A 24,953-nucleotide genomic window follows, 5' to 3' on the forward strand; every position below is an offset into this window, starting at 1 on the left:
TTAAATATTAAATATTAAACATTTAATATATAAATATTAAAAATTTTTAAAAGAATACTGTAGCATATTTTTGGGGGAACATAATCTTGTTAATTTTATGAAATATTAATATCAAATTCATTAATTATGTGGTTCAAACTTTCCATATTTATCTGATTTTGGTCTGCTAGTTCTATCTGCTATTGAAAGAAAACTTTAAATATCTCAGTTTATTTGTGTCATATTTTCTTTTATATACTAAGATTGTGTTATTAGGTAAAGACATTTATAAAATTGTTAAAAGTTGTGTTTCTTATTATTTCTAATAATGCTTTTCATTTTATTGCCTACTTTCTCTGATATTAGAGTCAATCTGTGTAAATTTTGGTTAATATTTGCACCATATATCTTTATTCATTCTTTTATTTTTAACCTCTCCACATCTTTATGTTTAAGGTGTGACTCATAAATTGAATGCACATTTTTATTTTTACCAAGTCTGAAATATGTACTGTTTACAGATAATTGTCACTGATATTTTTATGTTGAAATCTACCACCTTGCTATTTGATTGTTGCTTGCCCCAGCTGTTCCTATTTTCTTTCTTGTTTCTTGCCTATTTTTCAATTAATCATTTTTTCAATGATCATTCTATTATTCTATTTTCCTAGTAGTTGTATTTTTTCTTCTTTGAGTGCTTACCTTAAGGATTATAGCAAGAGTCATTGAATTATTAGTGTCTATCACACATTAGTATTTTGCTCATTTCTCCGAAAGTACCAGGACTTGAATACTCTTAAGTTTTATTTACCACATGCAGATTTCAAACTTTTTTTTATTCTATTGTCAGGTACTTTGATACTACATATACTTTAAACACCATATTGTATCACCATTGATGTTTTACCATTATGTATTACCATTATGCTATCAGGATTCATTTCTATTTATCTGTGTGTTTACCCTTTCTAGTAATTTTTATTTTCCTACTTACATTTCAATCTGGGATAATTTTCTTGTATTTCTGTCTAGGATAATTTTCCTTCTGCTCAAAGGACATCCATACTATATATTTTAGTCAAAGTCTGCTTCCACTGAATTTTCTCATTATTTGTCTGTAAAATTCAATATTGTTATGTATTTTGAAAAATATTTCAGTATTTTAGCATTATCAGTGTGTTGTCTTCTGGCTTTTATAATTTTCTTGAAGAGCTATCTTACCAGATTTTGTTATTGTTATTGTTGTTGCTTCCCTGAAAGAAATGTCTATTCTATTGGTTGCTTTAAAATATTTTCTTTTTTGCCTTTTTTTTTGTGTGTGTGTGTAATTTTTATCTAATGTATCTAAGGGCAGTTTTGTTTGTAGATGTCTTTATTAAGGTGCTTAAAACTTTTGAATCTGTGAATTAATTTATTTAATCATCTTTGGAAAATTCTTTACTGTATACACTTTACCTGTTAAGCTATTTCTCATGGACTTTTCCCTCTCTTGTCTTTTATATTATTCTAGAATATCTAATACTTGGGAATTGAATGCCTGATATTAAATATAACAATTATAGTATCCCTGTATATTTCCCGTTGGGAGATATTTTCTTTTCTTTTAATATACAAATGGATTATTGTTTGATAATCATACTTATATAATGCCAATTTGATGCCAAATTTTAATCTTTATGAGAATTGGTCTATTTCCAGTTTCCCCTTACTCCTAACCAATTCACAAGATTTATTTAATCCATTAATTATCTTTTTTCATTAGTCACCAGGAAGATCCACATCAAGTTTAGTGCTCAATTAATGTATTGAACTTGGTTTGTGCATTTGTTTTCTGTTTTTTAACATGTATTCTATTTATAATTTGATTATCATACTGATATCTATTATTGTAAATATTCTTAAATACCTTTTTTTAAAAAAAACTTTAAAAATAATTCATTCTTTTATTATTAATAATTTGTATTATTTGGGGCAGTAAACTGGACTCTAAGTGGATGAATTCCATATTCCCTGATTTGCAATCTAATAATGAGATAATAGACAAGTAAACGGAAAAGGAGAAAGTAGAAAAGCTCTGTAACAGGTGCACAAACCTTGGGCTGCAGGAATGCAGATGAAGGAATGGTCCAGTTTGTCTAGAATGATGAGGCTGGGCATGGGGGTGCTGGAATAGCAGTGGAAACTTGAAGAATGAGCAGAATTGCTAGGAAGGCAGTATTACTTCAGGCTAAGGATACAACATGAATAAAGATAAAATAAGAGAAAAATAATATATTTGGAGAAACAAGACTGCTCAAGGAAAGGATGAATGAAGTATGTGAGGGATATTGCTGTGGAATGGAGGCAAGGAAAACTAACCTCTGAGATTCTTACACCAGCCCTTCTCTGCTACAAATATGACCAAATGTTATTGTTTGTTATTTCTTTGTTGATCTTAATATTTGCGCAGGTTCTTTAATGACCTCCCAAGAGATTTGTTTACTAAGTAAAAGACAAGAAACAATTGCTGCCTCCAGGTCTTAGAGTAACCAAGGAAAAAGAAACACACCTGTCTTTTTGGTCACCAATACTAATATTTTACTTTCTTGCATCTTGAAGGGTAAGCTGAAGCCAGGAGTTGGAACGGAATGCAGGCCGCTCTAGGGTGATGATTCAGGATGACTGTTAGACTTGCAAAACTGAATGTGGGTGGTTTTGTTGTGTAATCTTTGGCCTTAATCTTTCTGCCTTTAATGAAGTGCTTTGACTGTCTCTTTATGTGTGTGCCTGTTAGAAGTGGGACATCATGGAGTTTCTTAATGGAACCTCATCAAATTTAAAGTCATGATTGAAAAATTGTTTGCCTTAGGTTAAAGAAGTCCTCTTTAGTTAGTTTGTTAGAGCAAGAGACAGAAGAAATACTATTAATCAAAGCCAGACTTAGCAGTTGGCGCTATTTTATTTTGGGATTTAACTTCCACACAATAAAATAATTTGGACAAATTTGCTTCCTATTTTAAGGACACTTTAGATACAGGATTTAATATGCATAGAACCAGTGTCCACCTTGCCATGTTGGAGATAAAAATATGGATATAAAGTGTAAAAACATATTTTGAACAGTAACTAAATCACTAGCAGAATATTTTCTTTATCACTTTGAAAGAAAAAAATAAGCGTTTTTTTCCAATCATTATGCCATCACTTCAGATATGACTCAATATTGCATTTAATCTTCCTTCAGCCAACACTTATTGACTGTATACTACATGCCACATTCTTTGTTAGCCTCCAGAGACCTTGACGATTAAAATATAGGCACCATTCTTAATGTTTCAGAGATTAGACTCTAGTTAGAATCAGCAGATATTTGTCAAATAATCTGCATATGAAAGGATAATTCCAGATTAAGAAAACACTTTGGACAAAAAAAAACAAAAGAAAAAAAAAGCACAATTTTATGAGCACCAATAATAAAGGGATTGTAAAAAACAAAACAAAACCCTCATTGTTTGCTGACCTCAGACCTGAATGGTATGGAGGGATTTGGAGCTATCAACTCCTTGATTCTGTGGGACGAACAAAAACTTAGAGATAGATTATTGTTCTCTGGACATTTATGTCTTTTCCATGAAGATCTGCAAGGCTGAAGTTTCCTAAGAGGCTCCTGAAATTAGATTTGTCTTTCTCCTCCTGGACCAGTCCCTTCACTAGTCCTTTGATTTCATCCGGTACATCTCCACAGTGCTTCCAGAGTGACATTTCCAAAACTTGACTTCTAGACTGCCTCACTCCTCCTCCACACCTGACATTTCTCCTGTACATGGTCGCATTTCCATGCTCCATGTTGATATAAAATCAGGCTCAACGTTGTTCTGGCAGCAGATATGCCATAATCTTCCCAGACTCCAACCAGCCTTACCAGATTTGTCTTTCATCACTCCTGTCCACACCCCATGCACCCTGAGTTAGAAACTCAGTTAATATTTTGTAGCAAAATCATTCACTTTCCTGAAAGAAGCATGCACAGTTTCCTGTTCCTGGGAAGCATCCCTTTTCTTCTATGCCTGGAAAAATCACAGTTCTGGTCAAATGTGACTTTGTCACTGAAACTTTCTCCTACCCCCTAAGGTAGAGTTAGTTGCTTCCTTGGTGCTGTTTCCTCAGCACTGGGTGCCTTCAATAGTTGCAACTGTACTGTTAATGATTTTATTTTGTTTTATTTCATAAATTAGCTTGTGAATTTCTCAGGGTGAGGACGAGGTCTGGTATGTTCTTCTATAATCTTATTTTGGTTCCTACTGGGAGAGTACTTAATACCATGCTCACTTACCTGGTTTTATTGGCACACAGAAAGCTAGAAGCGCCTGGGAGACCCTTTTTCCAAAGATTGATACTCATAGGATTATGAAATCTCAAGCTCCCTGATCTCAGGTTGGGACCTTTTTGAAATGACTTGATCTTTCAGAGTTCAGTTTCAAGTTCAGGCTGAAGTGTCCTCTCTCCAGGACTCTGGCTGACACTGTACCCTTGCTTGGATGGCTTCTTGCTCTCTGCTCTCCTGCTTTTTCCACTTATTGCTTTCCATTAGAGTACTTTGTAAATAAATAATTTGTACATTATAATTTTTGTTTCTGATCCCATGTGAATTAATTGGTTCCTATTGATACCAAGAACAGTGTCTTCTCATGGGCATGCAGTCCTTTTTCTCCACTAATGTTCTTTCGAGATTCGAAATGGGAGATTATTGTTCACTGGAACCAAGTTGTAAAGGAGACTTACAGTTAAGGAAAAGCATTTTGCAGGAAATTCCCCCTGGGTGTGCATAGATCCTGGTTCTTTGCTTCATGGAGTTCATGCATAGATTTGACCTAACTCATTTCCTCACCACATTTCTGGCTGGTAGACAAGGGCAGGGAGGAAGGAGGAGCTGAGTCATGGAAGCTTAATTCATTTGTCTATTTCTTGGCCCCTAGAGCTTGGTTTAATTGAAGAAGCTTTCAGTGGGATTAACTTTGCTGCAAGAAAGCATGCTGGGTCTCCTTTCAAAGAAGGCTTTGGCTGTATTGGAACAGCATGAATACTTAAGGTTTTTGAAGAATGCAGGTATTTTCTAATTCTGATGGGGCTGGCTCTCCAACTTGGCCCACCGACATCACCCCCTCCTGAGCCATCTCTCTCTGCATTAGAAATCTTTTAGGAATAGCAGCATAGGGGTGCAGTGTCACAAGATAATTATATCAGGTGACCAGAACAGCCCTTCTTCCTGAGGCCCAGGTAGTCATCACAAACATTAATGAGGTTTAGGGAAGACCAGACTTGCCTTATACCATATAAGACCCAACAGAAATTTCAGGCCTCATCTAATAACTATGGGTAAATGTCACTCTCAGAATCTTCCTAGTATGCTATTTGCTTGGCTTAAGCTGAAGTGGAACATGTTTTGCCAGAGAAATCAGAGAAATATTTGGTAATATAATTGTCAGGAGTGATGAAAAGAATATTGTAGAGTATAAAGAAGAGACCTGGTGAGTCATCCCAGACCAATTATTGACTAGCTTCCTGGCCTTGGGAGATAATCTCAAATTTTCTGGGTAATAGTGTTTGCATGTGTACAGTGAGGTGGTCCCTATGAGTTCACTGTTGTCAATATTCTACGATTCACCACTATCTCATAGTATTCAGTGTTTCTGTGGACAGTGAATTGTTCTGGGATGACCTAGCCTCTCACAGAAGACTGGGAAACTTTCCGTATGGCACTGACACCAACACATTGGAGCCTTTCTGATACATGTCTTAGAGTTAAAACTGTAAGTTACTTGCAGGGTAAAACTAAGCTGCTATCCAAATGATCTGAGGGGTGGCAAGTCCCACTACCAATTTTTAGATTTTAGCTAAGATGTAAAGTATGAAAAAAACAGTCTAAAATTATGTAATCCTTTTAGAGGCAAAAGTCCCCAGTCTAGATCCCATGGTATGTATTTTCTGGCTTTAGCCATATGGGAAGATATAGGTTCCCATTCATGTCTCTAGTCCAATGAAGTCATTTATTAATGTGTTCATATTGACCTGCCATTCTGGTGTCACTTGTGATGTTCATTACATTAGATAATTGCAATTGCTGCTTTTCTGTAGCATGTGGATCCATATCTCTGTAATCAAAAGCATCTTTTCTTCCTTTGGACTCTCCCAAGTAGTGCATACTGCAGTCTTATTCTGAAAGACTTTACTGATATTATGTGTTTATATCTTCTACTACCTTCTCTCTGAACTTTAGATTACGTCACCTAAAGGGCAAATTCAGATCCAACAACCATCTTGCCCTAAAGATACTGTGTGGAGACTGGCATAAATTAAAAATTATGGACTTTAAAAACTCTGTAGCACTGGCATATATTTTATTCTATCATTTTAGAAGGGTCAACAAGATGCAAGGCTTTGGAAGCAGAAAAATCAATTTCAATCTTGCTTTCTCTACTTTAATTTCTGAGTAGCTTTGGGCAAGTCATTCCAAATACTCAAATCTTTATTTTTTTCATCTACGTGATGGCTAATTGTATGTGTCAATTTGAATGGACAAAGAGATGCCCAGATAGCTGCTAAAGCATCATTTCTGATGTGTTTGTGAGGGTATTTCTAGAAGGGAATAGCATTTGCATCACTGGACTGAGTAAAGAAGATTAACCTCCCCAGCATGGGTGGGCATCATCCATTGAGGTAGAGGTGGGACTTTTCCTGCTCCCAGATATTGAGAGAAATTTGCAATATCCACCTACACACAAACACCTCAACCAATTTTTAGGATTTTAGGCTCAGTCTGAATTTTACCTCCAGCTTTCCTGGTCTGCCAGCTCATACAGAGCAGCCATGAAACTGCTATTCTCCAGTCACGTGACCCAATTTCTGGTTTGGTTTCTCTAGAGAACATTAACTGAATCTGAAACATGGCAGTTTTATCTCTTTACTCATAGGACTGTACAGGGGTAGAGAAACTGGATGAAAAAAAATCAAATAAACCCTTCAATGTAGAAGTTATTATGATTATGTTTATGTAGAAGTTATTATGATTATATTTATGATTATTATTATATCATAAATCTTATCTATTCCTACTATGAAGATAACCTAAAAGAGGGAATACTCTAAACTTATACAGGGCAAGGACAGGTAAAGATGTGCAGGCCTGTGGAGGTGGGGGCTTTTACTTTGTTTTGTTTGATTTATATGAAAAACATTCATGTATTTGTAGTAAATACCCCCCAAAAAATGTTAACAATCAAAATTTCTGAGTAGTTCATATATGGACATGTATTAATTTTTAAACCTTGTTTACCTTTAAAAGTACAAATTATATGTAACCAGAGAAACATCTATAGAGCTTAGGGTATGCTTTTAGATACTAAATCCTTTTTTCTTCAATAGGAAACATGTCACTGTCAAGCAAATGGGTTATCCAGGAGAAACAGAAGCATATATTACTGGAGCCTGAGCCCCAAAAAGAAATACAGATAAAAATGGAAATAGCAGGTGACTTCTCCAGTCTCCTAAAGCATTATTTCCCAGCTGGGAATTAGGAGTCACCCTTTTGCCACAGCTCTGTCCCTTCAGTGACAGATAGTAGCTTGAACCACAGATGATGCTATATATAGTATGAGAATGCAGTCTTCAAGGAAAAAATATAGATGCATGTGAAGATTAATTTTGAATATACCCCACTAGTATCTTCTCACCTGATTATGTCTTTCTATTGAAAGTTCTTCAGATAAAGAAAAACATATTACCTGTTTTTCCTGTTTGCACATTATTTATTATAACTTAATAAAGGAATCCACCAAGCCTTTAAACATTTAATATATTTTAAGCATTTTACTTAGGGATTGGGATAGAAAACGATATATTAAATGATCAGGTCACTGTGCAGGAGGAACTTTTAAGATACATGGCCATGAAACAAAAACACAAAGCAAATTGTGATGACATGCATAAGAACAGGAATTTATATTCAAGCTGGGTGCAGTGGCATACTCCTGTAATCCCAGCCCCTCGTGAGGCTGAGGCAGGAGGATCACAAGTTCAAAGCCAGCCTCAGCAAAAGTGAGGCACTAAGCAATTCAGTGAGACCCTGTCTCTAAATTAAATACACACACACAAAAAAAATAGGACTCGGGATGTGGCTCTGTGGCCAAGTGCCCCTGTGTTCAATCCCTGATACCCTCCCCCACTTATATAGTTATATATAAATATAACTATTTATATAATTATATACTTATATGATTATATAAGTATATAATATATATTATTTATATACTTATTATTATATAAGTACATAATACATATATTATTTATTATAACTTAATAAATAATATAAGTTATATACTTACATAACTATATAAATAGTTATACTCAAACTATTTAAAAACTCATGTGAAATGGGCAAATACAACATAGAATGCAGATGTTGATCAGTCACAGTGGGTTATCCTGTGTCAAGGAGCCCTGGTATTTTGCAAGACTTTTTGATGGATAAGAAGTGGGGAGGGGAGAGGAGGGGGGATAGTAGAGAATAGCAAAGGCAGCAGAATACAACATACACTACTATGGCAATATGTAAAACAGTGGATGTGTAACCGATGTGATTCTGCAATCTGTATACGGGGTAAAAATGGGAGTTCATAACCCACTTGAATCAAATGTGTGAAATATGATATGTCATTAACTATGTAATGTTTTGAACAACCAATAATAAAAATTTAAAAAAGAAGTATAATTGGAAGTAGCTAGGGACAAACATATTTTTTTCTTTTCTTCTTTTTTTTCCCCCTTCTATTTCTTCCTCCCTAGATTATGGAGAAAGTGCTGTCATATTTTTCCTCACAACAGTGAAAATACTTCTTATTATTCAGAAATAGGCCAAACTGGATGACGGGGGTCATCCATACTCTATCATCGAAACAGGAACAGAACTAAGTGCTATGGAGTCACTTCACTGGTCAAAGAAGCTTTGTTATGGAGGTGGTAGTTGAGTTTATTCTTGAAAGATGGGTAGAAAGAAGCAGATTGAGTAGGGGGAGATAGGGTCAAGGCATTCTGTTGAATAGACTAGCATAACAAACACACAGAAGCATGAAGACCCAAGAATTGTTTGTTCATTCTACAAATAGTTATTGGATGACTATTACATTGGGATCCATCAGTGAACTACGCAAAGAATCTTCTTTCCCTGTGAGGATTCACATTCTAGCAGGGAATGTTGAGTAGTCAGAATTGGTTGGAGCATCTGAAGACATCAGAGTTTGAGTAAATAATTGAAAGAGTTAGAGAGGCTTTATCTTGATGGCAATGGCCAGCTAGTGAAGGGTTATCCCGTCACAAGGAACCCGAGGAGCCAGCACTTGTCGGATGTAATCTAAAGCACACAGATTCTGGAAGAATCACTCTATCTTCATGTAGCACAAGAGCATAGCTTTAGATTCCTGTGGGTATATGTGTTCAGCCTAAGGGGGTGTACCATTTAAAATTTATTTGCTGATTGGGAACCATAGTGCCATGAAAAAGAAATCTACAATATAATAGAAAGGCATGTTGCACCCTTGACTCTACCACTAACTAGCTTTATGAACTTGGACATGCATTTTATTTCTGAGACAATGTTTTTTCCTCAAATTTCTGTACTAATAATGTTCACTTTTTCTGCTTCATAGTATTCTAGAAGTCAAAGAGACAATTTGTATGAAATTTCCTGAGAAAACCGAATTAGTATACACATAGAATACAAAAGAATGAGCATTTATTTATGCAGTGTGTATAATTATTAGGCCTCTTACTAGATTTTCTGTAACTTGTTTTTCTTGCTAATATTCTTCTTTTTTTTTAATAAAGATAATTTAAAGATTTTCCACTTCTTTCCCCCTGTGGTGACATCATCTGTTCAATTTCCTGAGAGATTAGTGTGAAGGGATATTGTCATGGAAAATGCCTTGAGGTGGTACATAGATCTTTGCTTTTCTTCCAGCAATTCCTTTTAGCACTTAGCACAGTTTTTCCTTGGATGTTATTAATTCTTATGGCCTCCTAATTTTAGCTACCTAGTGTCAGGAAGTAAGCAAGCTCTCTTGTCTTCCTCAAGTGGTGGGCTACTTAACATAGAGCTACAAGTGTCCAGGAGACTAAAGCTAGAAGAGAACTTTGAGCTCCTCTACTCTGTATTTCATCTTAGAGATCAGAAAACCAAGGCCCCCCCATGTCTTGTCTGAAGATACATATGAGTTCCTAGGAGAGGGAGGATGAGATGCTAAGCTCTCTGCTCTCCAGCCTATGTCCCTCCCACTCCTGTACACACGTCTTCCCACTTCTGTACCCATTATCTCCTCTATACCCCGCCTTGGGCTCTCTGTTGCTTCTGCAAAGGAAGAAAAGAATGAAGAAAGAAAGCCTAATGTCTCTCTTGCAAATTTTGGGTACCATTTAAAGTGAGAAATGTACCAGGAAAAGACTGATTTCAGCAATATCATGCAAAGAAGGGGCTTTCTCACAGAAACACTTTCTTCAAGTCTTTGGAACACAGAATAGGAGCTTTAACATGGTAGGGTGGCAGGATTCATCCAAGATAGAGATACAGAAGTCTTCTGTTTAAAAGAGTTAAATTGACATGAAGGAACTTTAGGCCTATTTAAAATAGTTTGCAAGCTAATCTAGATCCCAGAATGGAGTTATAAGTTACACAATTATCTCCATTATGAAAGAAGCCAGCCATTGAAAATTTAAATAATTTTTCCAAGATGACCAGCTAGAAACTGGGCTAGAAACATAGGGGATCATACTGCAAAATCTAAATTCTCAATTACTGTTTTGTTCAACACATATTGCCTACGCCCTCTCTTCCATGTAAGCACTGGTTGCCCTATAGCTTGAGAGATGTGATAAAAATCACAAAACACAGTGTCTTTTCTGGATTCTGCAGATTATTCATTGGAGGAGAATCTTGCTCTAGTCCTTCTAAGGGGTTCCAGGCTTAAAAACAAAACTGGCTTCTTTTGACAGGCCATATAGATAGATAGATAGATAGATAGATAGATAGATAGATAGATAGATAGAGATACAGAGAAATAGTGCCATCACTGTGCACTATATATGTGTGTGTGTGTGTGTGTGTGTGTGTGTGTACGTACACAGGTACATATATATGTAGTTTTATATATAGATAGATAGATAATTTTGTTTGTTTTATTTCATTGTAGCCAGAGATATTCATCATTGCCAGTGTTCTTCATGTCATGGGTGTTTGTGGTTAAAAACTAGTATGGGGGTAGAAAAAGTTAGCAGTAGGCACCCACTTGTAAGCAGAACTCTAAAGTATCCACTGGCACATTCAGTTGAGAAAGAGAATGGGAACAATGATAATAGCACAGCTTTCTCATGGAAGAGGACTTTTCTAAGTTGGGGTTATGTTGGTTGTGATAAAGTGAGAAAGGAAGGTCTGCACTGTCTGGACCTTGCTTGCTATTGGCTAGTTGAATGCAGCCTTCCTGTAAGACTCCAATTCCTTTTCCTGGCTGAGTCTCAGTTTCCTACTGCATACAATGAAGAGTTTAAACTAAATGATTCCTCCATTCTTGGATTACCCTTCCACCATCAGAGCTGCATCTTTCTCAACTCCGAATTTCTACATATACTCACATATATCAGAGTATCAAAAGAAGCTGAGGAACCCTTTGGACAGGAAGTACAAAAACAACTTTGAAAACAACCAAAGACCATGTGCCACTTCTGTGCAGACCTTTGCTGGCTCCACCTACCCACCTACCCAATCAGATTTTCACACTTACCAATGTTTATCATACCTGGTTTCCTCTTGAATGCACTCAATCCATTCAACATGAGGAAGAGAGCCTGGTATTACACAAGAGTACCATGGAAATAATTGGAATGAGGTTTACAAGAAATTAGTCCCTTAGCCAAGGGACAGGGAAGCTCTTTTCCTCGGGGAAGGAAAGAGTGCATTACAATCATGGGAGAGGAGGCAGGCCTTCACCACTCCCGCCACCCTCACCAGCGGAGGTCAAAGTGTTATGGAGGCTGTGATGATGAGCAAAGACTGTGGTATTATACCACAGGACAAGAAGTAATGAGGCAAGGAGATGAAAGACAGAGCGAAAGCCAGCCAAGCGACGTTCTTATGAATAGGATATTATACCAGGGAAGAAGAGGGGCAGTATCTGAGGAGACAGAACACCCATTGATTGCTAAATGCTGACTGAACACTAGCCAGCCAAGGGACAGTGTGATGCCTTCTGGTGAGCCTTTGAGGAGACCAGGCTTAGACATGACTTCCTGCCTTACATGTGACTCTTGAAAGTATCATGGGCCTGAGGGCAAGGGTCCATAAGAGTGAGGGGGCAGGCCACCGCCTCCAAGGAATGGTTTGAAGTGCCTGGCAAAGTGCAAAAAAACTCTGAGCCTTTCCACCATAAAAAGAAGTTAGGGACATAAGGTTTGAGTAGAGAATGGAATACAATGTAGATGTCTTCTGCAGAGAGGAAAAAAGGAAACCAGGAAACTGAATGATCCAAAGATAATTTTGATGTGGTTTTTCTGATAGTTTGTGCTATTTTTGAGAAAATTACTTAGGGTGACAACACCTTAGGGGTCCCCAAAAAAGCAAAAAGGAATGCCACACACACACACACACACACACACACACACACACACACACTTCTCAGTGGCGTGAGAACCCTTTTTAACAACGGGTATTGTTAGTCAGCATTTGTCTAATATACCAAATGCGTTGGTACCTAGATGCCACTATAGTTCCAGAATTCTTGAGAACAAACTTTCTGAACATTTCCAAAATGCTTTTGGCAGGAGGCCCTATGGAATGACACAGCAGAATTTTCTACTCATTTTACAGCCCAGAATCTGACAGTGGGTAGATCTTTTGTGTTTTCTCCTTTCACTTTCCTTTGAAATTTCAGCATTCTGTACCCTTGGCATTGTGAGTGCTTTCAGGAGCTTTCTCTAACTCTTAATTATTAATGGGGCAGATTCACATTAGGAAGACATTGATAAATTGGAGAAATACTGGATAAAAACTTAACTAAAAAATGGAAGAGCAGAGTGCTCAGCTTATAGAAGGTAGTACGTGGAATTTAAGAATATCCAACCAATATTTAAAATCATAATACTTTATCTTCCCAAATCCTAGAAAAGAATGTCAGATGAATTAAAGGGCTCATAAAATTCATCATTTTCCTTTGTTCCTTATTCCAAACTCTTCTAGTACTTCCTGTCTCTTGTCTCCCTATATCTAATTTTTATTTAAATTACAAAATGCTGGTCTTCCAAGGTCCAAGACCTAGAATTCTGATCAAAACCACAAAAAGGAAGTTTGCTTGCTAGTACTTGCCACCCACTTGGCACACACACACAGATTCAGGATTAGAATGAGGAGTAACGAATCTCATACATTTCAAAGACACACCCAGCGTAACTCTAAAAGCACCAAACTAATGAACTACATGTATCTGAAATATGTATGCGTGTGTCTAATGTTGAGGGCTCCATGAAGTTTCTCTAGAGAGGGAAGAAGTTTCCAGATCTGAATTTAATGTAGAGTGTAGCTTTAGACTGTAATTTTGTTGTAAAATTATGACCTCTTTTCTATACTGGCAGGGTGTTTTTTAATGCTACCATTCTGCTATTTTCCAAAGAATATTACTGACAAGTTGTGGGTCCAAGCCCCTCATTTTATAGATATTAAATCTGAGCTGCAGACTGAATCAAGTCACCAGACTTCTTTCAGTCCAGTGGTGTTTCCTCTCTTCATATGTCCATTAAAATCTATAAATCAACATAACTTGTTTGGAATAAATCTAAAGCATAAGAAAAATTGTAGTGTCAATCGAGATATTAAAAATGATAGTGGACACTAAGCCTTCTGTGGGTACAAATAAGATGCTGGAAGTCTATACTCAGGGTTCGAGTGCCCCATGTGCTTGCTACTAGTAGGAGAACTTAGAACACAAATGTGGAAGAAGGGCTGACAGGAGAATGGACACCGGCTTCTGTTAGTCTGTGGATGGCTGACTCATAATTATAAGACTGCATTCCTCAGGTCTAGGGAGACACCAGTATGTACCCACTATTCTTATGCAGTACATTTTTGCATATTTTTATTTTACTAAAAGAAATGCCTTCTACACCAAAGAGGATCCCTGTGTCACCTCCTTAGATAATGCAAATGCTGCCACAAAATGTAGACATGTAGCCCCTGGATCTCAGATATCCTGGGCAAATTTTAGATTTATCTAAAATTTGCCTGTTTATTCAACATTAGATCTTTGGTATTACATAACTATTAATAGCAGTTAAGGTAATCAAAAAGCTCCCAGCATAATAACAAAGCATTGTCCTCATCCATTATTTTTTTTCTAATTTTCCATATCTCAGTAACTTTATGAATGAAATAGAATGAAGAGATAGCCAAAGATAGTTTCACAAGAAACTTTTTTTTTCCCCTTTTCAAGATTTTAGTGGTATATACACACAAAATTGGAAATATCCTCTGAATGCAACTAACTGCTCATGAACTGGCATGCAATGTGGTACATATCAATCTTACAAATGTTGATTTCAATTGCATCACGAACAGGCTTCTAATTACTTATCTTGTATTTGCAACATATGAATATAATACCCCATATGTTTTTTGAGCATTTCATGGCTCATAATGTTTTTTGTTTGTGTTTTGTACTTGGGATCAAATCCAGTGCCTCATGTATGCTAGGCAGGCCCTCTATCACTGAGCTGTGTCCCCAGCCCTAGATGGCTCATAGTTTTTTGAAGAAAGATGACTATGTTCTTTGCTCCAAAATTTCAAATACTTTTTAGATTTGTAAACACTAATTAGAATGGCCAATTCATGAGTTTAATTTCTACTCCATATATTTACTTCCAACAATCTTTCATAACACACCTACCATTAGCATCTTTCCATTTGTGAAGAATATTATACATTTTGGGCACAAGAATCATTAGAGTTGAAAGAACACCATTATATATCCTTTTACAAAATACAGTGGCCGGATTTTTGCTGCAAAATGTATTACATGGTCAAATTCTTATTTTTGAATGACTACTGTGGATGACAGTACCATATGTCCTTTGAACCACATTGTTTAGCCATTGGGCCTTGTGTTTGGATAATTTATTTTAGAATACCATCAGAAGACTCAGTCTGAGACTTAAACAATAACTTCACCACCATCACAGTCTAAAGTGCCACTCTCTCTATATAGTCACCTCACATTTAACCCCTTTGAAATATTTTCCTCCATTAATTTTAACATTTTTGCCACTATGGGGAGAAAATGAAAAATTCTGACTACAAAATATTGTATCCTATATTCTTCTGTATCTCCTTAAAAGATGATGCAATACTCGTGGAAAAATTGCATAATTGTACAATAGTAAGTTTACTTTATTATCTTTCAAGGTCATTTGTCAATTATAATAAAAATCACATATAATTTTAAACATTTGACAATACATAAAAAGCCAGGTAAAATGAAATATTTAATCCAAAATATCCTCTTTTTTATAGATAATCAAGATAAAAATTATCAAGTAACTATTTTATATTAAGAATCTTATGTGTATTTTGCACACATAGTGCAACTTAATTTTGACTAGTCCTATGTAAGTGCTCAAGAGTCACATATGTAATTAGTGGCTAACATATTAGCACAGTTTTAAGTTCTCATTCTTTTTTTTTAAATAAAAATGGGCTCTTAAGAGTTTATTTTACAGTTAACTAAACAAATTTTATTGACAAAAATGAATATGAATTCATATTCAGTTACATGTTTTCTATAGGATTTAATATTTTATCACATCCTTTTACCTTTCTTCCTTTGTAAAAAAAATTACTCACTTTTATCTCACTGGAATTTCTCAATGAAGATAAAGTAATGCCTAAAATGCATAAAAAAAAATTAAATGTCTTAAGATGTGTAAAACAAAGATCATTATCTTTCCAAAATGTATTTTAGGTTTTAAAAAGGATTAATGGAGCCTATGATAATAGGAAAAAAATAAATTTTATTCTTATTTAACTTATTTTTCCTTGTACTTCAGAAAACCTGAGATAATAAAATCATTGAATACCAATCCATATAAATGGTTAGCATTTCTAAAAAAAGAAATAAAAAACTAAAATTGAGCTGCCCAGAAGTCTATGATTGTATATCAAATATTGGTGATTTTCATAGATGTTTAGTTTTCCTTGCCTCATACTGACACTACCACATCAATCATTTTATTTTGGATAATCTATCACCTAGGATTCAAGAAATTAAAATTTTGGTGTCATTTATATTCACAATGTCTTAATAATGTGATTATATCTATAACTAGGAAAACAAATTGATATCACTAAATATTACATATGTAATGTGGAGTATGTGTATAATGTCTATACACATAACATGTATATGTGCTATGTATTTTCTGTAAAATCCTCTGTAAGCCTAAGGTAACATATTGTTTTCAAGCCATCTAATATTAGTCAGTGAAAGAATGTTTTTTCATTTCTTTAATAAAAATCATTGAATTATTTTGTTAGGGACAGTAGATAATTTACTGACTGAATTGAAAGGCAATATCCTTGAGTTTAAAAGGTAACATGGCCAAATCAGAGCCCATTGTCTGAAATTATTCCCATGAACAACCAGGGTCGTCCGCATCACATTTGCAAGTACTAAGCAACATGGGTCAGTTACCGCAGTTACAGACATTAGGAAGTTCTGCAGTTTAGCCCCTTCTGGTCTTTAGTCAAATAAACTATACCTGTAAACGTATCATGTATCAAATAAGGATACCTTTCTGGTATTTTCTCTTTTATAGATTGGAAAAAATAAAACAACGATTGTTTGTGCTGAAATGAGAAAACATCAATATGTGTACTTCTATACTGCTTTCCTCGGTGTCTCTTCCTCTTCTCATGTATATAAATAAAGATAAAGGTTAGAAATATGGAAGACCCAGACACAAACGCACATACACTAATACAATTTCTCAATGCATTTTTATTTATTTTTAAATTTTATTGCATGTCTTGGCAAACATAGGTGGCTTATAGATTTGCCTATGGCTCACCAAAAGCCCAGAACATAAAAATACCAAGAGACAAGCAACTGAAGCTTTAAAAAAAGTATTACATCTATAAGAAAGAAATGTTTGAAAACATTAATAAAGCATATAAAACTTTTGACATGTGCTTAATTTTGTATAATTATAAAAATAATAAAAAAATCCAAAATCTCTTTAACATTCAACATCCCACATACTATATTTTAGGAGAATATAAGAAAACAAAAGTTAAATGGATTTAAGGAAGAGAATTCTGCTCTCTGTTCCTCTTTATAAGTTTCTCCTAGCAAAGATCATCCTGTTTTTCAGCTAACTGCACTGAGTTGAGGTCACAGAAGGCCACTTAACCTCCACTCCAGTTGTCTGTATGCCATGCTTTTTCTTCTTATCCTGGCTAGTCACATACCCAAGGAATAAAAGTTGACACCTATACGTAATTGTATGTATGTAATTGTATGTAATTTGGTGTATGGGTACACCAAACTCATGAGATACAGGTACAGGCATTTCTGAGTCACTAGTGCCACTTGAATAGATCAGAAGTCCTAGGTTCATTAAAAAACTAAGGACAGTAGAGGAAGCTATTTGTCTTCCTAATAAGGGCCAAAGCACAGCTTTTAATTTTCCCCAAATGAGTTTTCAAATCTGCATGCTCATTCCAGAAACTAATAGTGCTTACAATCATTTAAGCACAAAATGTTGAAATCAAGGACTCTCTTTCTTTAACACGCAAAATAAAAAAATAATAAAAAATGATAACTTCCCCTTCCCCCCTTCTTACAATTATGGTGTTCTTACTTGACACTGCATTCTTACTGAATAACATTTCCATTAAAATGTAAAAAAAAAAAAATACAAAAAAGCTTTTAACTGTGGTTCTAGAAAACCCACTATCCCAAGAAGAAAGAAAATACAAAGTATGCAATTTCACACACAAAACATATATACACTTCTCAAATGCAATTCATACATTTTAGAGCTCTATTAGCCCTTTTGCACTTTAAAATAAAAATGGAAGCTTCTGTGCAATGATAACCCTCTACCAGAATGCATGGACAGATTTTAGCGCTCATTAGCATATATACAAAATATTTGTTTTATATTCTGAAAAAAAATATATATATATTTGTTACAAAGTTCGTTTCCAAAACATCTAGGGGGAATATTGTCATTTACATGTTTCCCCAAAGTTCTAAAACAAGTCTTTGTTGAAGCAACAGCTTCCATGAAAGGGTTACCCCTCCGATCTGTGAAACATGGTTAAGTATGTGCACATTCCCCAAGGGACTGAAGGGAAACTGGGTCCCCGTGGTTACTTTCTAACACTTATTGATCAAAAAAGAAAAATAACACAGTGATGCAACCGATGCCATAGGAAAACTGATTTCACAATTCTATATTTTCCAAATCACCATTTCTATTTTAAAACTTGAAAAGAGAAAGATAAACATGCCTGCATGTGCAGTTTTATAGAACAGTAAGGTCTTTCAAAGAAACATTTACTTGCTATTACTTATGTTTCAAAAGACTATAAAGGAATTTCAATTTATTGCTTGATGATATATCTACTTATTAGAGACTCAATATTCTGAATCAGTCCTGTTATTCCTGGATATTATTAATAGAGAATACAACTATGCTGTAACAACTAGATAGATGGCATTCATCCCAACTGAGTCAACCTGAATTGTAACAAGGAGCAGCAAATGTGTATTGAGTTAGTCAATCCAGAAGTCAAATTTAGTTTTAAGACTCCTATAATGGATAATGGCAGCAAATGTTTCCTCAATAAATACTATTGTATCTGGTATTAAATTTGAGGAGGTTACTGATAGATCCAGCTTTAAGCTGGCTATAAGGACCTTTAAAGAAATTTAGTTGTTCCTTGTTCCCAAAAGAAGCAAAAAAGAGATGTATTCTCCTTTAGTGTTTCACAAAGTGAACACAAACATCCCTACTTGAGCAATGGCATTAGAAGGGATGCCATCAACATAAAATGGGCCAACACAGAGAACCATGTACATATATAGTCTTACCATATTAATAAGTAATGGTAAAGACAACCGAATCTATCCAAAGTTTTGATATGGCATGTGTTTAGCATCCAAAAAACTGGAAGGACCTCACACCATTGTCACTCACACGCACAATCAAGCTCTAGACACCTTTCATCATACATGATGCCCCTGATAAAAGGGGCCAAGGTAAGCCATCCAAAACAAGTAAATTTTTTAAAGGTTGATAAGTGCAACTCAATATCTATTCCTTTAAGTTATATTTTAAACAATATTCAGTGCCCCCACCCCAAAATATATATTGTATATTTATATATTTATATATATTTATATATGTATATATGTATATAGTCTTAGACTATAAGAGTGAAAATGCTTTATAAAAGTCAATGAGAGATCTCTACAGCTTAAGGAGACAGCCACTGCTTTTTTTTGCTCACTTCTATCTAGCCCTGACCACTCAGTCCTGCAAGCAAGAGATTTGAAGGCTTGAAGCCAGAATCAGAATCAGATGCCAGGTCAGAGGTTAGCTAAGAGGTAGCCTCCTACTACTTCTTTTCCTAAGAAATCAGAGAAGAGGAAGGGGAGGAGCTAGGGACAATGCTGTGAAGATCAAGCAAGGGTGCCTTTTAAGGGGTGGGCTGGCGGGAAGAGTGTAGGAAGAGCCCACAAAATGGGTTTTACTCCCCCTCCTCTTTGATGCGCTGTTGCTTATTGCGACGAGCATCCATGTCGAAGTTGAAGTCATTCCACTCGTCACGCGGTGGGAAGGAGATGGTCTGGCGGAGGGTGAAACGCACGGCATCAATCACACGCTCGCCACGGGTCTCACTGGAGCCCACGCTGACTGTAGAGGCACCACTTGGGGTCCGCAGAAGATGGGGAGGAGAGGAGAAGTCGTGCAGCTGCCTGTGGTCCAGAATGCCCTTCCAGATGGCATGTCGGAATTGCTCAGGGATTTTTAGACTTGCCAGATCCTGTGCCACAGGGAGTTCCAAGAAAAATGAGAATAGATGCAAACTGACATTTATTCCATACCATTTTACCATCCTTATTTAATTGAACTGAATTTACTGATCTGTAACCTAGAAAATAAAATATCTTTCTGATAGTTTCATGTATGTAGCTAAGCACAAAGGCATAGACTTGGCTTATGGATAACAACTCACTTATTCTCTGTTAACCTTAGTTTCTTCATTGGTAAATAGAGGAGTTAGCAGTAGGATGAGAGGGCAAAAATTCTAAAGAGAGATATCATGTACCTTCTGACTTCCTGTCTACTCAGCTGTAGTAATTAGAAGAAAGATGTTAATGGGATGTCACTACAACTGGGGAGTAGATGAGAAGAAAAGATTACTGATGGAGATTGAGCACTTTCCATGTGCCAGGCACTGAAGTAACTATTTTATATTCATGATCTCATTCAATCCTCTGTTTAGTGGTAAATATTCTTACACCTTTTTATAGATAGAAAACCTGAAAATCCGTGAGGATGAAAAGTCTACCGTTATACATCTAGGTAAATAAACTGTAGGCTCAGGATAGCTCCTCAACCTAAAATTGACCTATTGGTCAAAGGGTCTCTTGATGTTTGGATAAAACTGGGTATCAAGATACAGCAAAATTGTGTCCATGTTCTACAGATGTGGGTAGAGTCATTTCAAATTGTGTCAGTCTTAGGTAAAAGCTCTGGTCTCAGTTTCTTCATTGGTAAAACAGGGTATGATTAATTGCTTCTTTTAGGTATCCATATATTGTGGACTCAGGAAACTATTATAAAAGTATTATATAAATTACTAAGCACTCTATAAAATGTTAACCATTTATATTGTTATCATATTAACTCAACTTTGTACCTCACAGAAGATACTAATGAAGACCATTATTTTAATCACATTCCTCTTCTAGGAAAAGATGCCAAATAACTTGATTGGTGCTAAGAGAAAAGCTGAAAAAGAGGTAATTATTTCCAGAAATGAGCAGGGAGAAGCTGAGGCAAAGATGAGAAAATTCTATAGGTTTTCAACATTTGCCAATTCAGAAATTTGCAACATAGTGTTACATCTTCCTATGATGTGAATTTTCAGGCCATTAGAAGTACTCCAACTTCCTACTATAGCAGAGGAACAGTGTAATGAAGAGAATCCACAAATAGATAAGCTAGTATGCTCTTTATGCTTCTTGTACTTTTTATGCTTCTTAAGCTCTCAATTAGCCCGAAGCTCCTTGTAAACTAGACTCCATCAACTAGTCAACACCAGCAGAGATGGACTTGCGCAGAACATCTGCAGATCGAGTGGAGCCTCCTGCCATACCCCTCAGTGGGGGCAAATGAGCAAATGATAAGCATGTATTGAAAAATATAGGAAAGGGAAGATTCCCTGTTTCCTCAAGGAGGGCTCTACTACAGAAGACTCTCAAATATAAGGCAGCTCTGTTGAGTGGGTGGAAGCTGGTATAAAGTGATGCAAATCCTGTTGGAAGGTACTTTTAAAGTTCTCCCTATAGTTTTCATTTATATTCTTTTGGGCAGCATCCAGGGGTGATTTATGGGATGACTAGGGATGGGTGGAAAGGCAGCATAGCAGGTACTTGTCACCATGGGGCTTGGGCTCTCATGCTACAGGGACAAATCTAGCATCGGTGCTCAAGGAGGGGGTAAAGAGAGGTCCCAACTGCAGAAGCAGGGGCAGAGGCAGAGACTGTCTTCACCCAACAGTGCAAAGTGCTCTCCAGAAGCTAGAAGAAAGGACAGAGAACCCAAAGAGAGTAGCATGAAGAGCAGCCTGGAAGAAAAATCAGATTGCTGGGACCAGAATACCAGGTTCGGAGTGAGCAGTAATTCAGGAAATGAGGTAGGAAGCCAGAGATAAGTCCCCTCACCTCCAGATTCTTTCAAAAGCCAAATCAAAGTAAGGAAAGATTTTGAACTCAATTGGATTAGCTGAGACCCAGAGAAACAAGAGGATAATCCTAAATTCTTGTTGCTACTAAAAAGCATGCCTAGGATTTGAACCCATGACCAGTGATCATTCTCAATGATCAGGAATGGCTGGTCCAATTCAGATGAATGGATGAATGAAGGAACTTAGTTTGAATTGAGAGGAATGGCTGAATCCTCCTTAAGTCCTACTTTAAGGAGAGGGAGGAAAGGCCAGTTAATAGAGTTAGAGACTGAAGCTTACGCCCCTGGCTCTGTTCCTGATTCAGTCATCACTCACTGTTTTATCATCTCTCCATGCCACGATTTTAAGTAAGAATAACATGGCCCACTTTCTACTCTCCTCCCTGGGGACTTGTAGAGATTAATAAGAACATTTGAAAAGTTCTCTGAATTCTTCAGATTAAATTTATTTTTCCCCCTCCCTTGTTTAACATTTTTAAAGTAAAGGTTGTTATGTTGCAAAGGAAAGCGAATATAATCTTCCTGCCAAAGTCTCCCAAGTGCTGGGATTTACAGGTATGTACCATGACACCTGGCTGGAGATGATCTCTTGATGGTGGGAATGATATCTTTTTTCCTACTTTGAATATAGTATGGGCACAATAGCCAACTGTTGGTGGATCAGACCAGCTGAGGAAGATTGAGTGCTGAGTTTTAATATGTCTAGGTGGAGATGGAGGCCTAGGAATCTTTTTAAAAATTTTTTTTTAGTTGTATATGGACTCAATGCCTTTACTTGTTTTTATGTGGTGCTAGGATCGAACCCAGTGCCTCACACTTTCGAAGCAAGTGCTCTACCACTGAGCTACAATTTCAGCCCAAGGCCTGGGAATGTTCCTACTGTGATTAGGGGTTATTTCAGAATTGAAGATTAGGGGCATGGATAAAACAAAATTTAAAACTACCAAGGACTGAACTACAAGGCATGTGTCACCAGAGGGAGAAAGTGAAGAAATAAAACTCAAGAGAAAAGTCTAACAGTTACTTACATCCATGGAGTAATGCTCAATCTGATAGATGGTGGTCAGCCCCTGGGTCGTGAAATAGTCCAGACATGATGAACAGCCCAACCTTGCTAAGAAACTGCAGAGGGAGGAGGGAAGAGGAAGGAGGAAACAGAAAAAGAGAGTTCACCCCAACTGCATTGGCGAGATAAAGGAAAACCCAACATGTTGCCCTTGGATGTCCTACATAAGAGACTAGGGGAAGATAAAATATATGTGGGCCTCAGATTGGAGGTTCAGGAATTATAACTTGGGTTTTATGTCTACAGAAAATAAAACCAACTATGTGGATTGCACAGATCAAAGTTTTCAAATGGTGATCTGTGGTATTCCAGGGTTCTAAATGTGTTAGGAGCCATTGCAGGGGGTGAAAGGAAGAAGTCTAGTGGTCAGGTTCCCAGCCCTCTTGCCTCCTGGCTCTTCACTTCAAAATGAGTACCTCCACAGTAATTGTTTTATACTTGGATTTCTGAGAATGGTTCATATGAAAAACATAAAGAAATTGTCGGCCACAATTTTAGAAAATCATCAACACTTTAGGATATACTTCTTCCACAAAATACCAATCCTTCCCTTTGTGATGCTGAGAGGTATGGTGCCACCATCATCACAGAGCCAATGTCTGGGTGAGATGAGCCTTGCATTTTGCCATCTCTGATTAACACTTCATGGAGACTAGCAGCCACAAGAAAGAACCATTCTGCACAAGAAGCAGAGGCAGGAGACAAGTACTGGCAGGAAATTTAGGAGCTGACTCTTGCCTCTATGAGAAACAGATCTTTCAGGCTTCATGCATTTCTATTTTCTGCCATTTGCACTCCCCTTGCCGTGTTCTATATGCAAATGGGAGGTGTGATCTGCTTCTTGACTCTGTCATTTTGGTTAACATTTAATTTTCTTATGGACATTCAACTCCAGAACAACAGTTCAGTGGTATCTGAGAGATATGAGGCCTAGAGAGCAGGAAAGGGAGCAAGATAGCAAGTACTGCCCTTTTTGGGAAACCCAGCCCTGAGCACCAATTTGGAGTCAACTAACAATCTACAAACGTGAGGGAGGGAAAGGGAGTAAGTGAAGATGAGAGAACAGGAATGAACCTGTATGCATAGAAATACACACATTCACTTTCTCCCAGGCTGACTAGAGTAGCTCTCCTTGACTGAACTATGCTGACCACTCCACAGATCAGAGAATAGTGGCTGAACTCAGCCACTGGACTGTTTTCTTGATTTTCAAAGGTTTCTTTATCAACTTTGACAGTGTCCACCCTCCACCCCCAGCGATGCTGAGGACAGGTCCCCAGGAGCACATGCTGTGGACTCACCTGACAATGCTGCAATCTGTGGGATACGGAGGTGGGGGGGTGCAGTGGGAGGTGGATGGCATGGACAGTGGGGGAGGGAGGGCCTGGGTGGGGCTGAGTCCATTCATGTCTCCAGCCATTGGCATGTGGGTGCTCATCATAGGAACTGAACAGAAGCAGGAGGAACAGAGAGGGTTACTGCTGTTATCATATACCAGCACCCCAGTGGTCCATCTTGCCTGGTTTAATGTTACCAAGGGCCTAAACTACCAGTCTTGCTTTTATTTCTCATCTCTCACTACACTCATTCAAGTAAATTATATCTAGTCAAACAGAATAATCACCAGACTCCAAACTAATTACACACTTCTTGATCTTTGTTCTCCTAGGACAATTTCTTCCCATCCCTTTCTCTGCTCCAAATTCTCTGCCAAATGGCTCATTTCTCTGAATGTGAACAGATTCCTCCTTGTATTGGCCTTAATGGGTATATTTCTCTCTCCCTCAATTGATGAATCTCCTCAAGCAGGAAATCAGATCTTATACATGTTTAGATCTCCATAGACCCTAGCACAGTGCCTGGC

At 36.8% G+C, this 24,953-nt stretch overlaps 1 protein-coding gene across 1 annotated transcript in view; it reads right to left on the reverse strand.

The window, feature by feature from the left end:
• Window positions 1–17,266: 17,266 nt before the first annotated feature.
• Tp63 (tumor protein p63) overlaps window positions 17,267–24,953 on the reverse strand; it is a 217,433-nt gene continuing 209,746 nt past the window's right edge. The window contains exons 13-15 of the mRNA XM_026389332.2: window positions 24,391–24,535; window positions 23,052–23,145; window positions 17,267–20,095 (exon numbers count right to left, since the gene is read on the reverse strand). Of these exons, the coding sequence (XP_026245117.1) occupies window positions 19,799–20,095; window positions 23,052–23,145; window positions 24,391–24,535 (536 nt within the window). The 3' untranslated portion in view covers window positions 17,267–19,798. The remainder of the gene's footprint in view (window positions 20,096–23,051; window positions 23,146–24,390; window positions 24,536–24,953) is intronic.

Source organism: Urocitellus parryii, chromosome 2 (genome assembly GCF_045843805.1).
Source record: "Urocitellus parryii isolate mUroPar1 chromosome 2, mUroPar1.hap1, whole genome shotgun sequence".
NCBI lineage: Eukaryota > Metazoa > Chordata > Mammalia > Rodentia > Sciuridae > Urocitellus > Urocitellus parryii.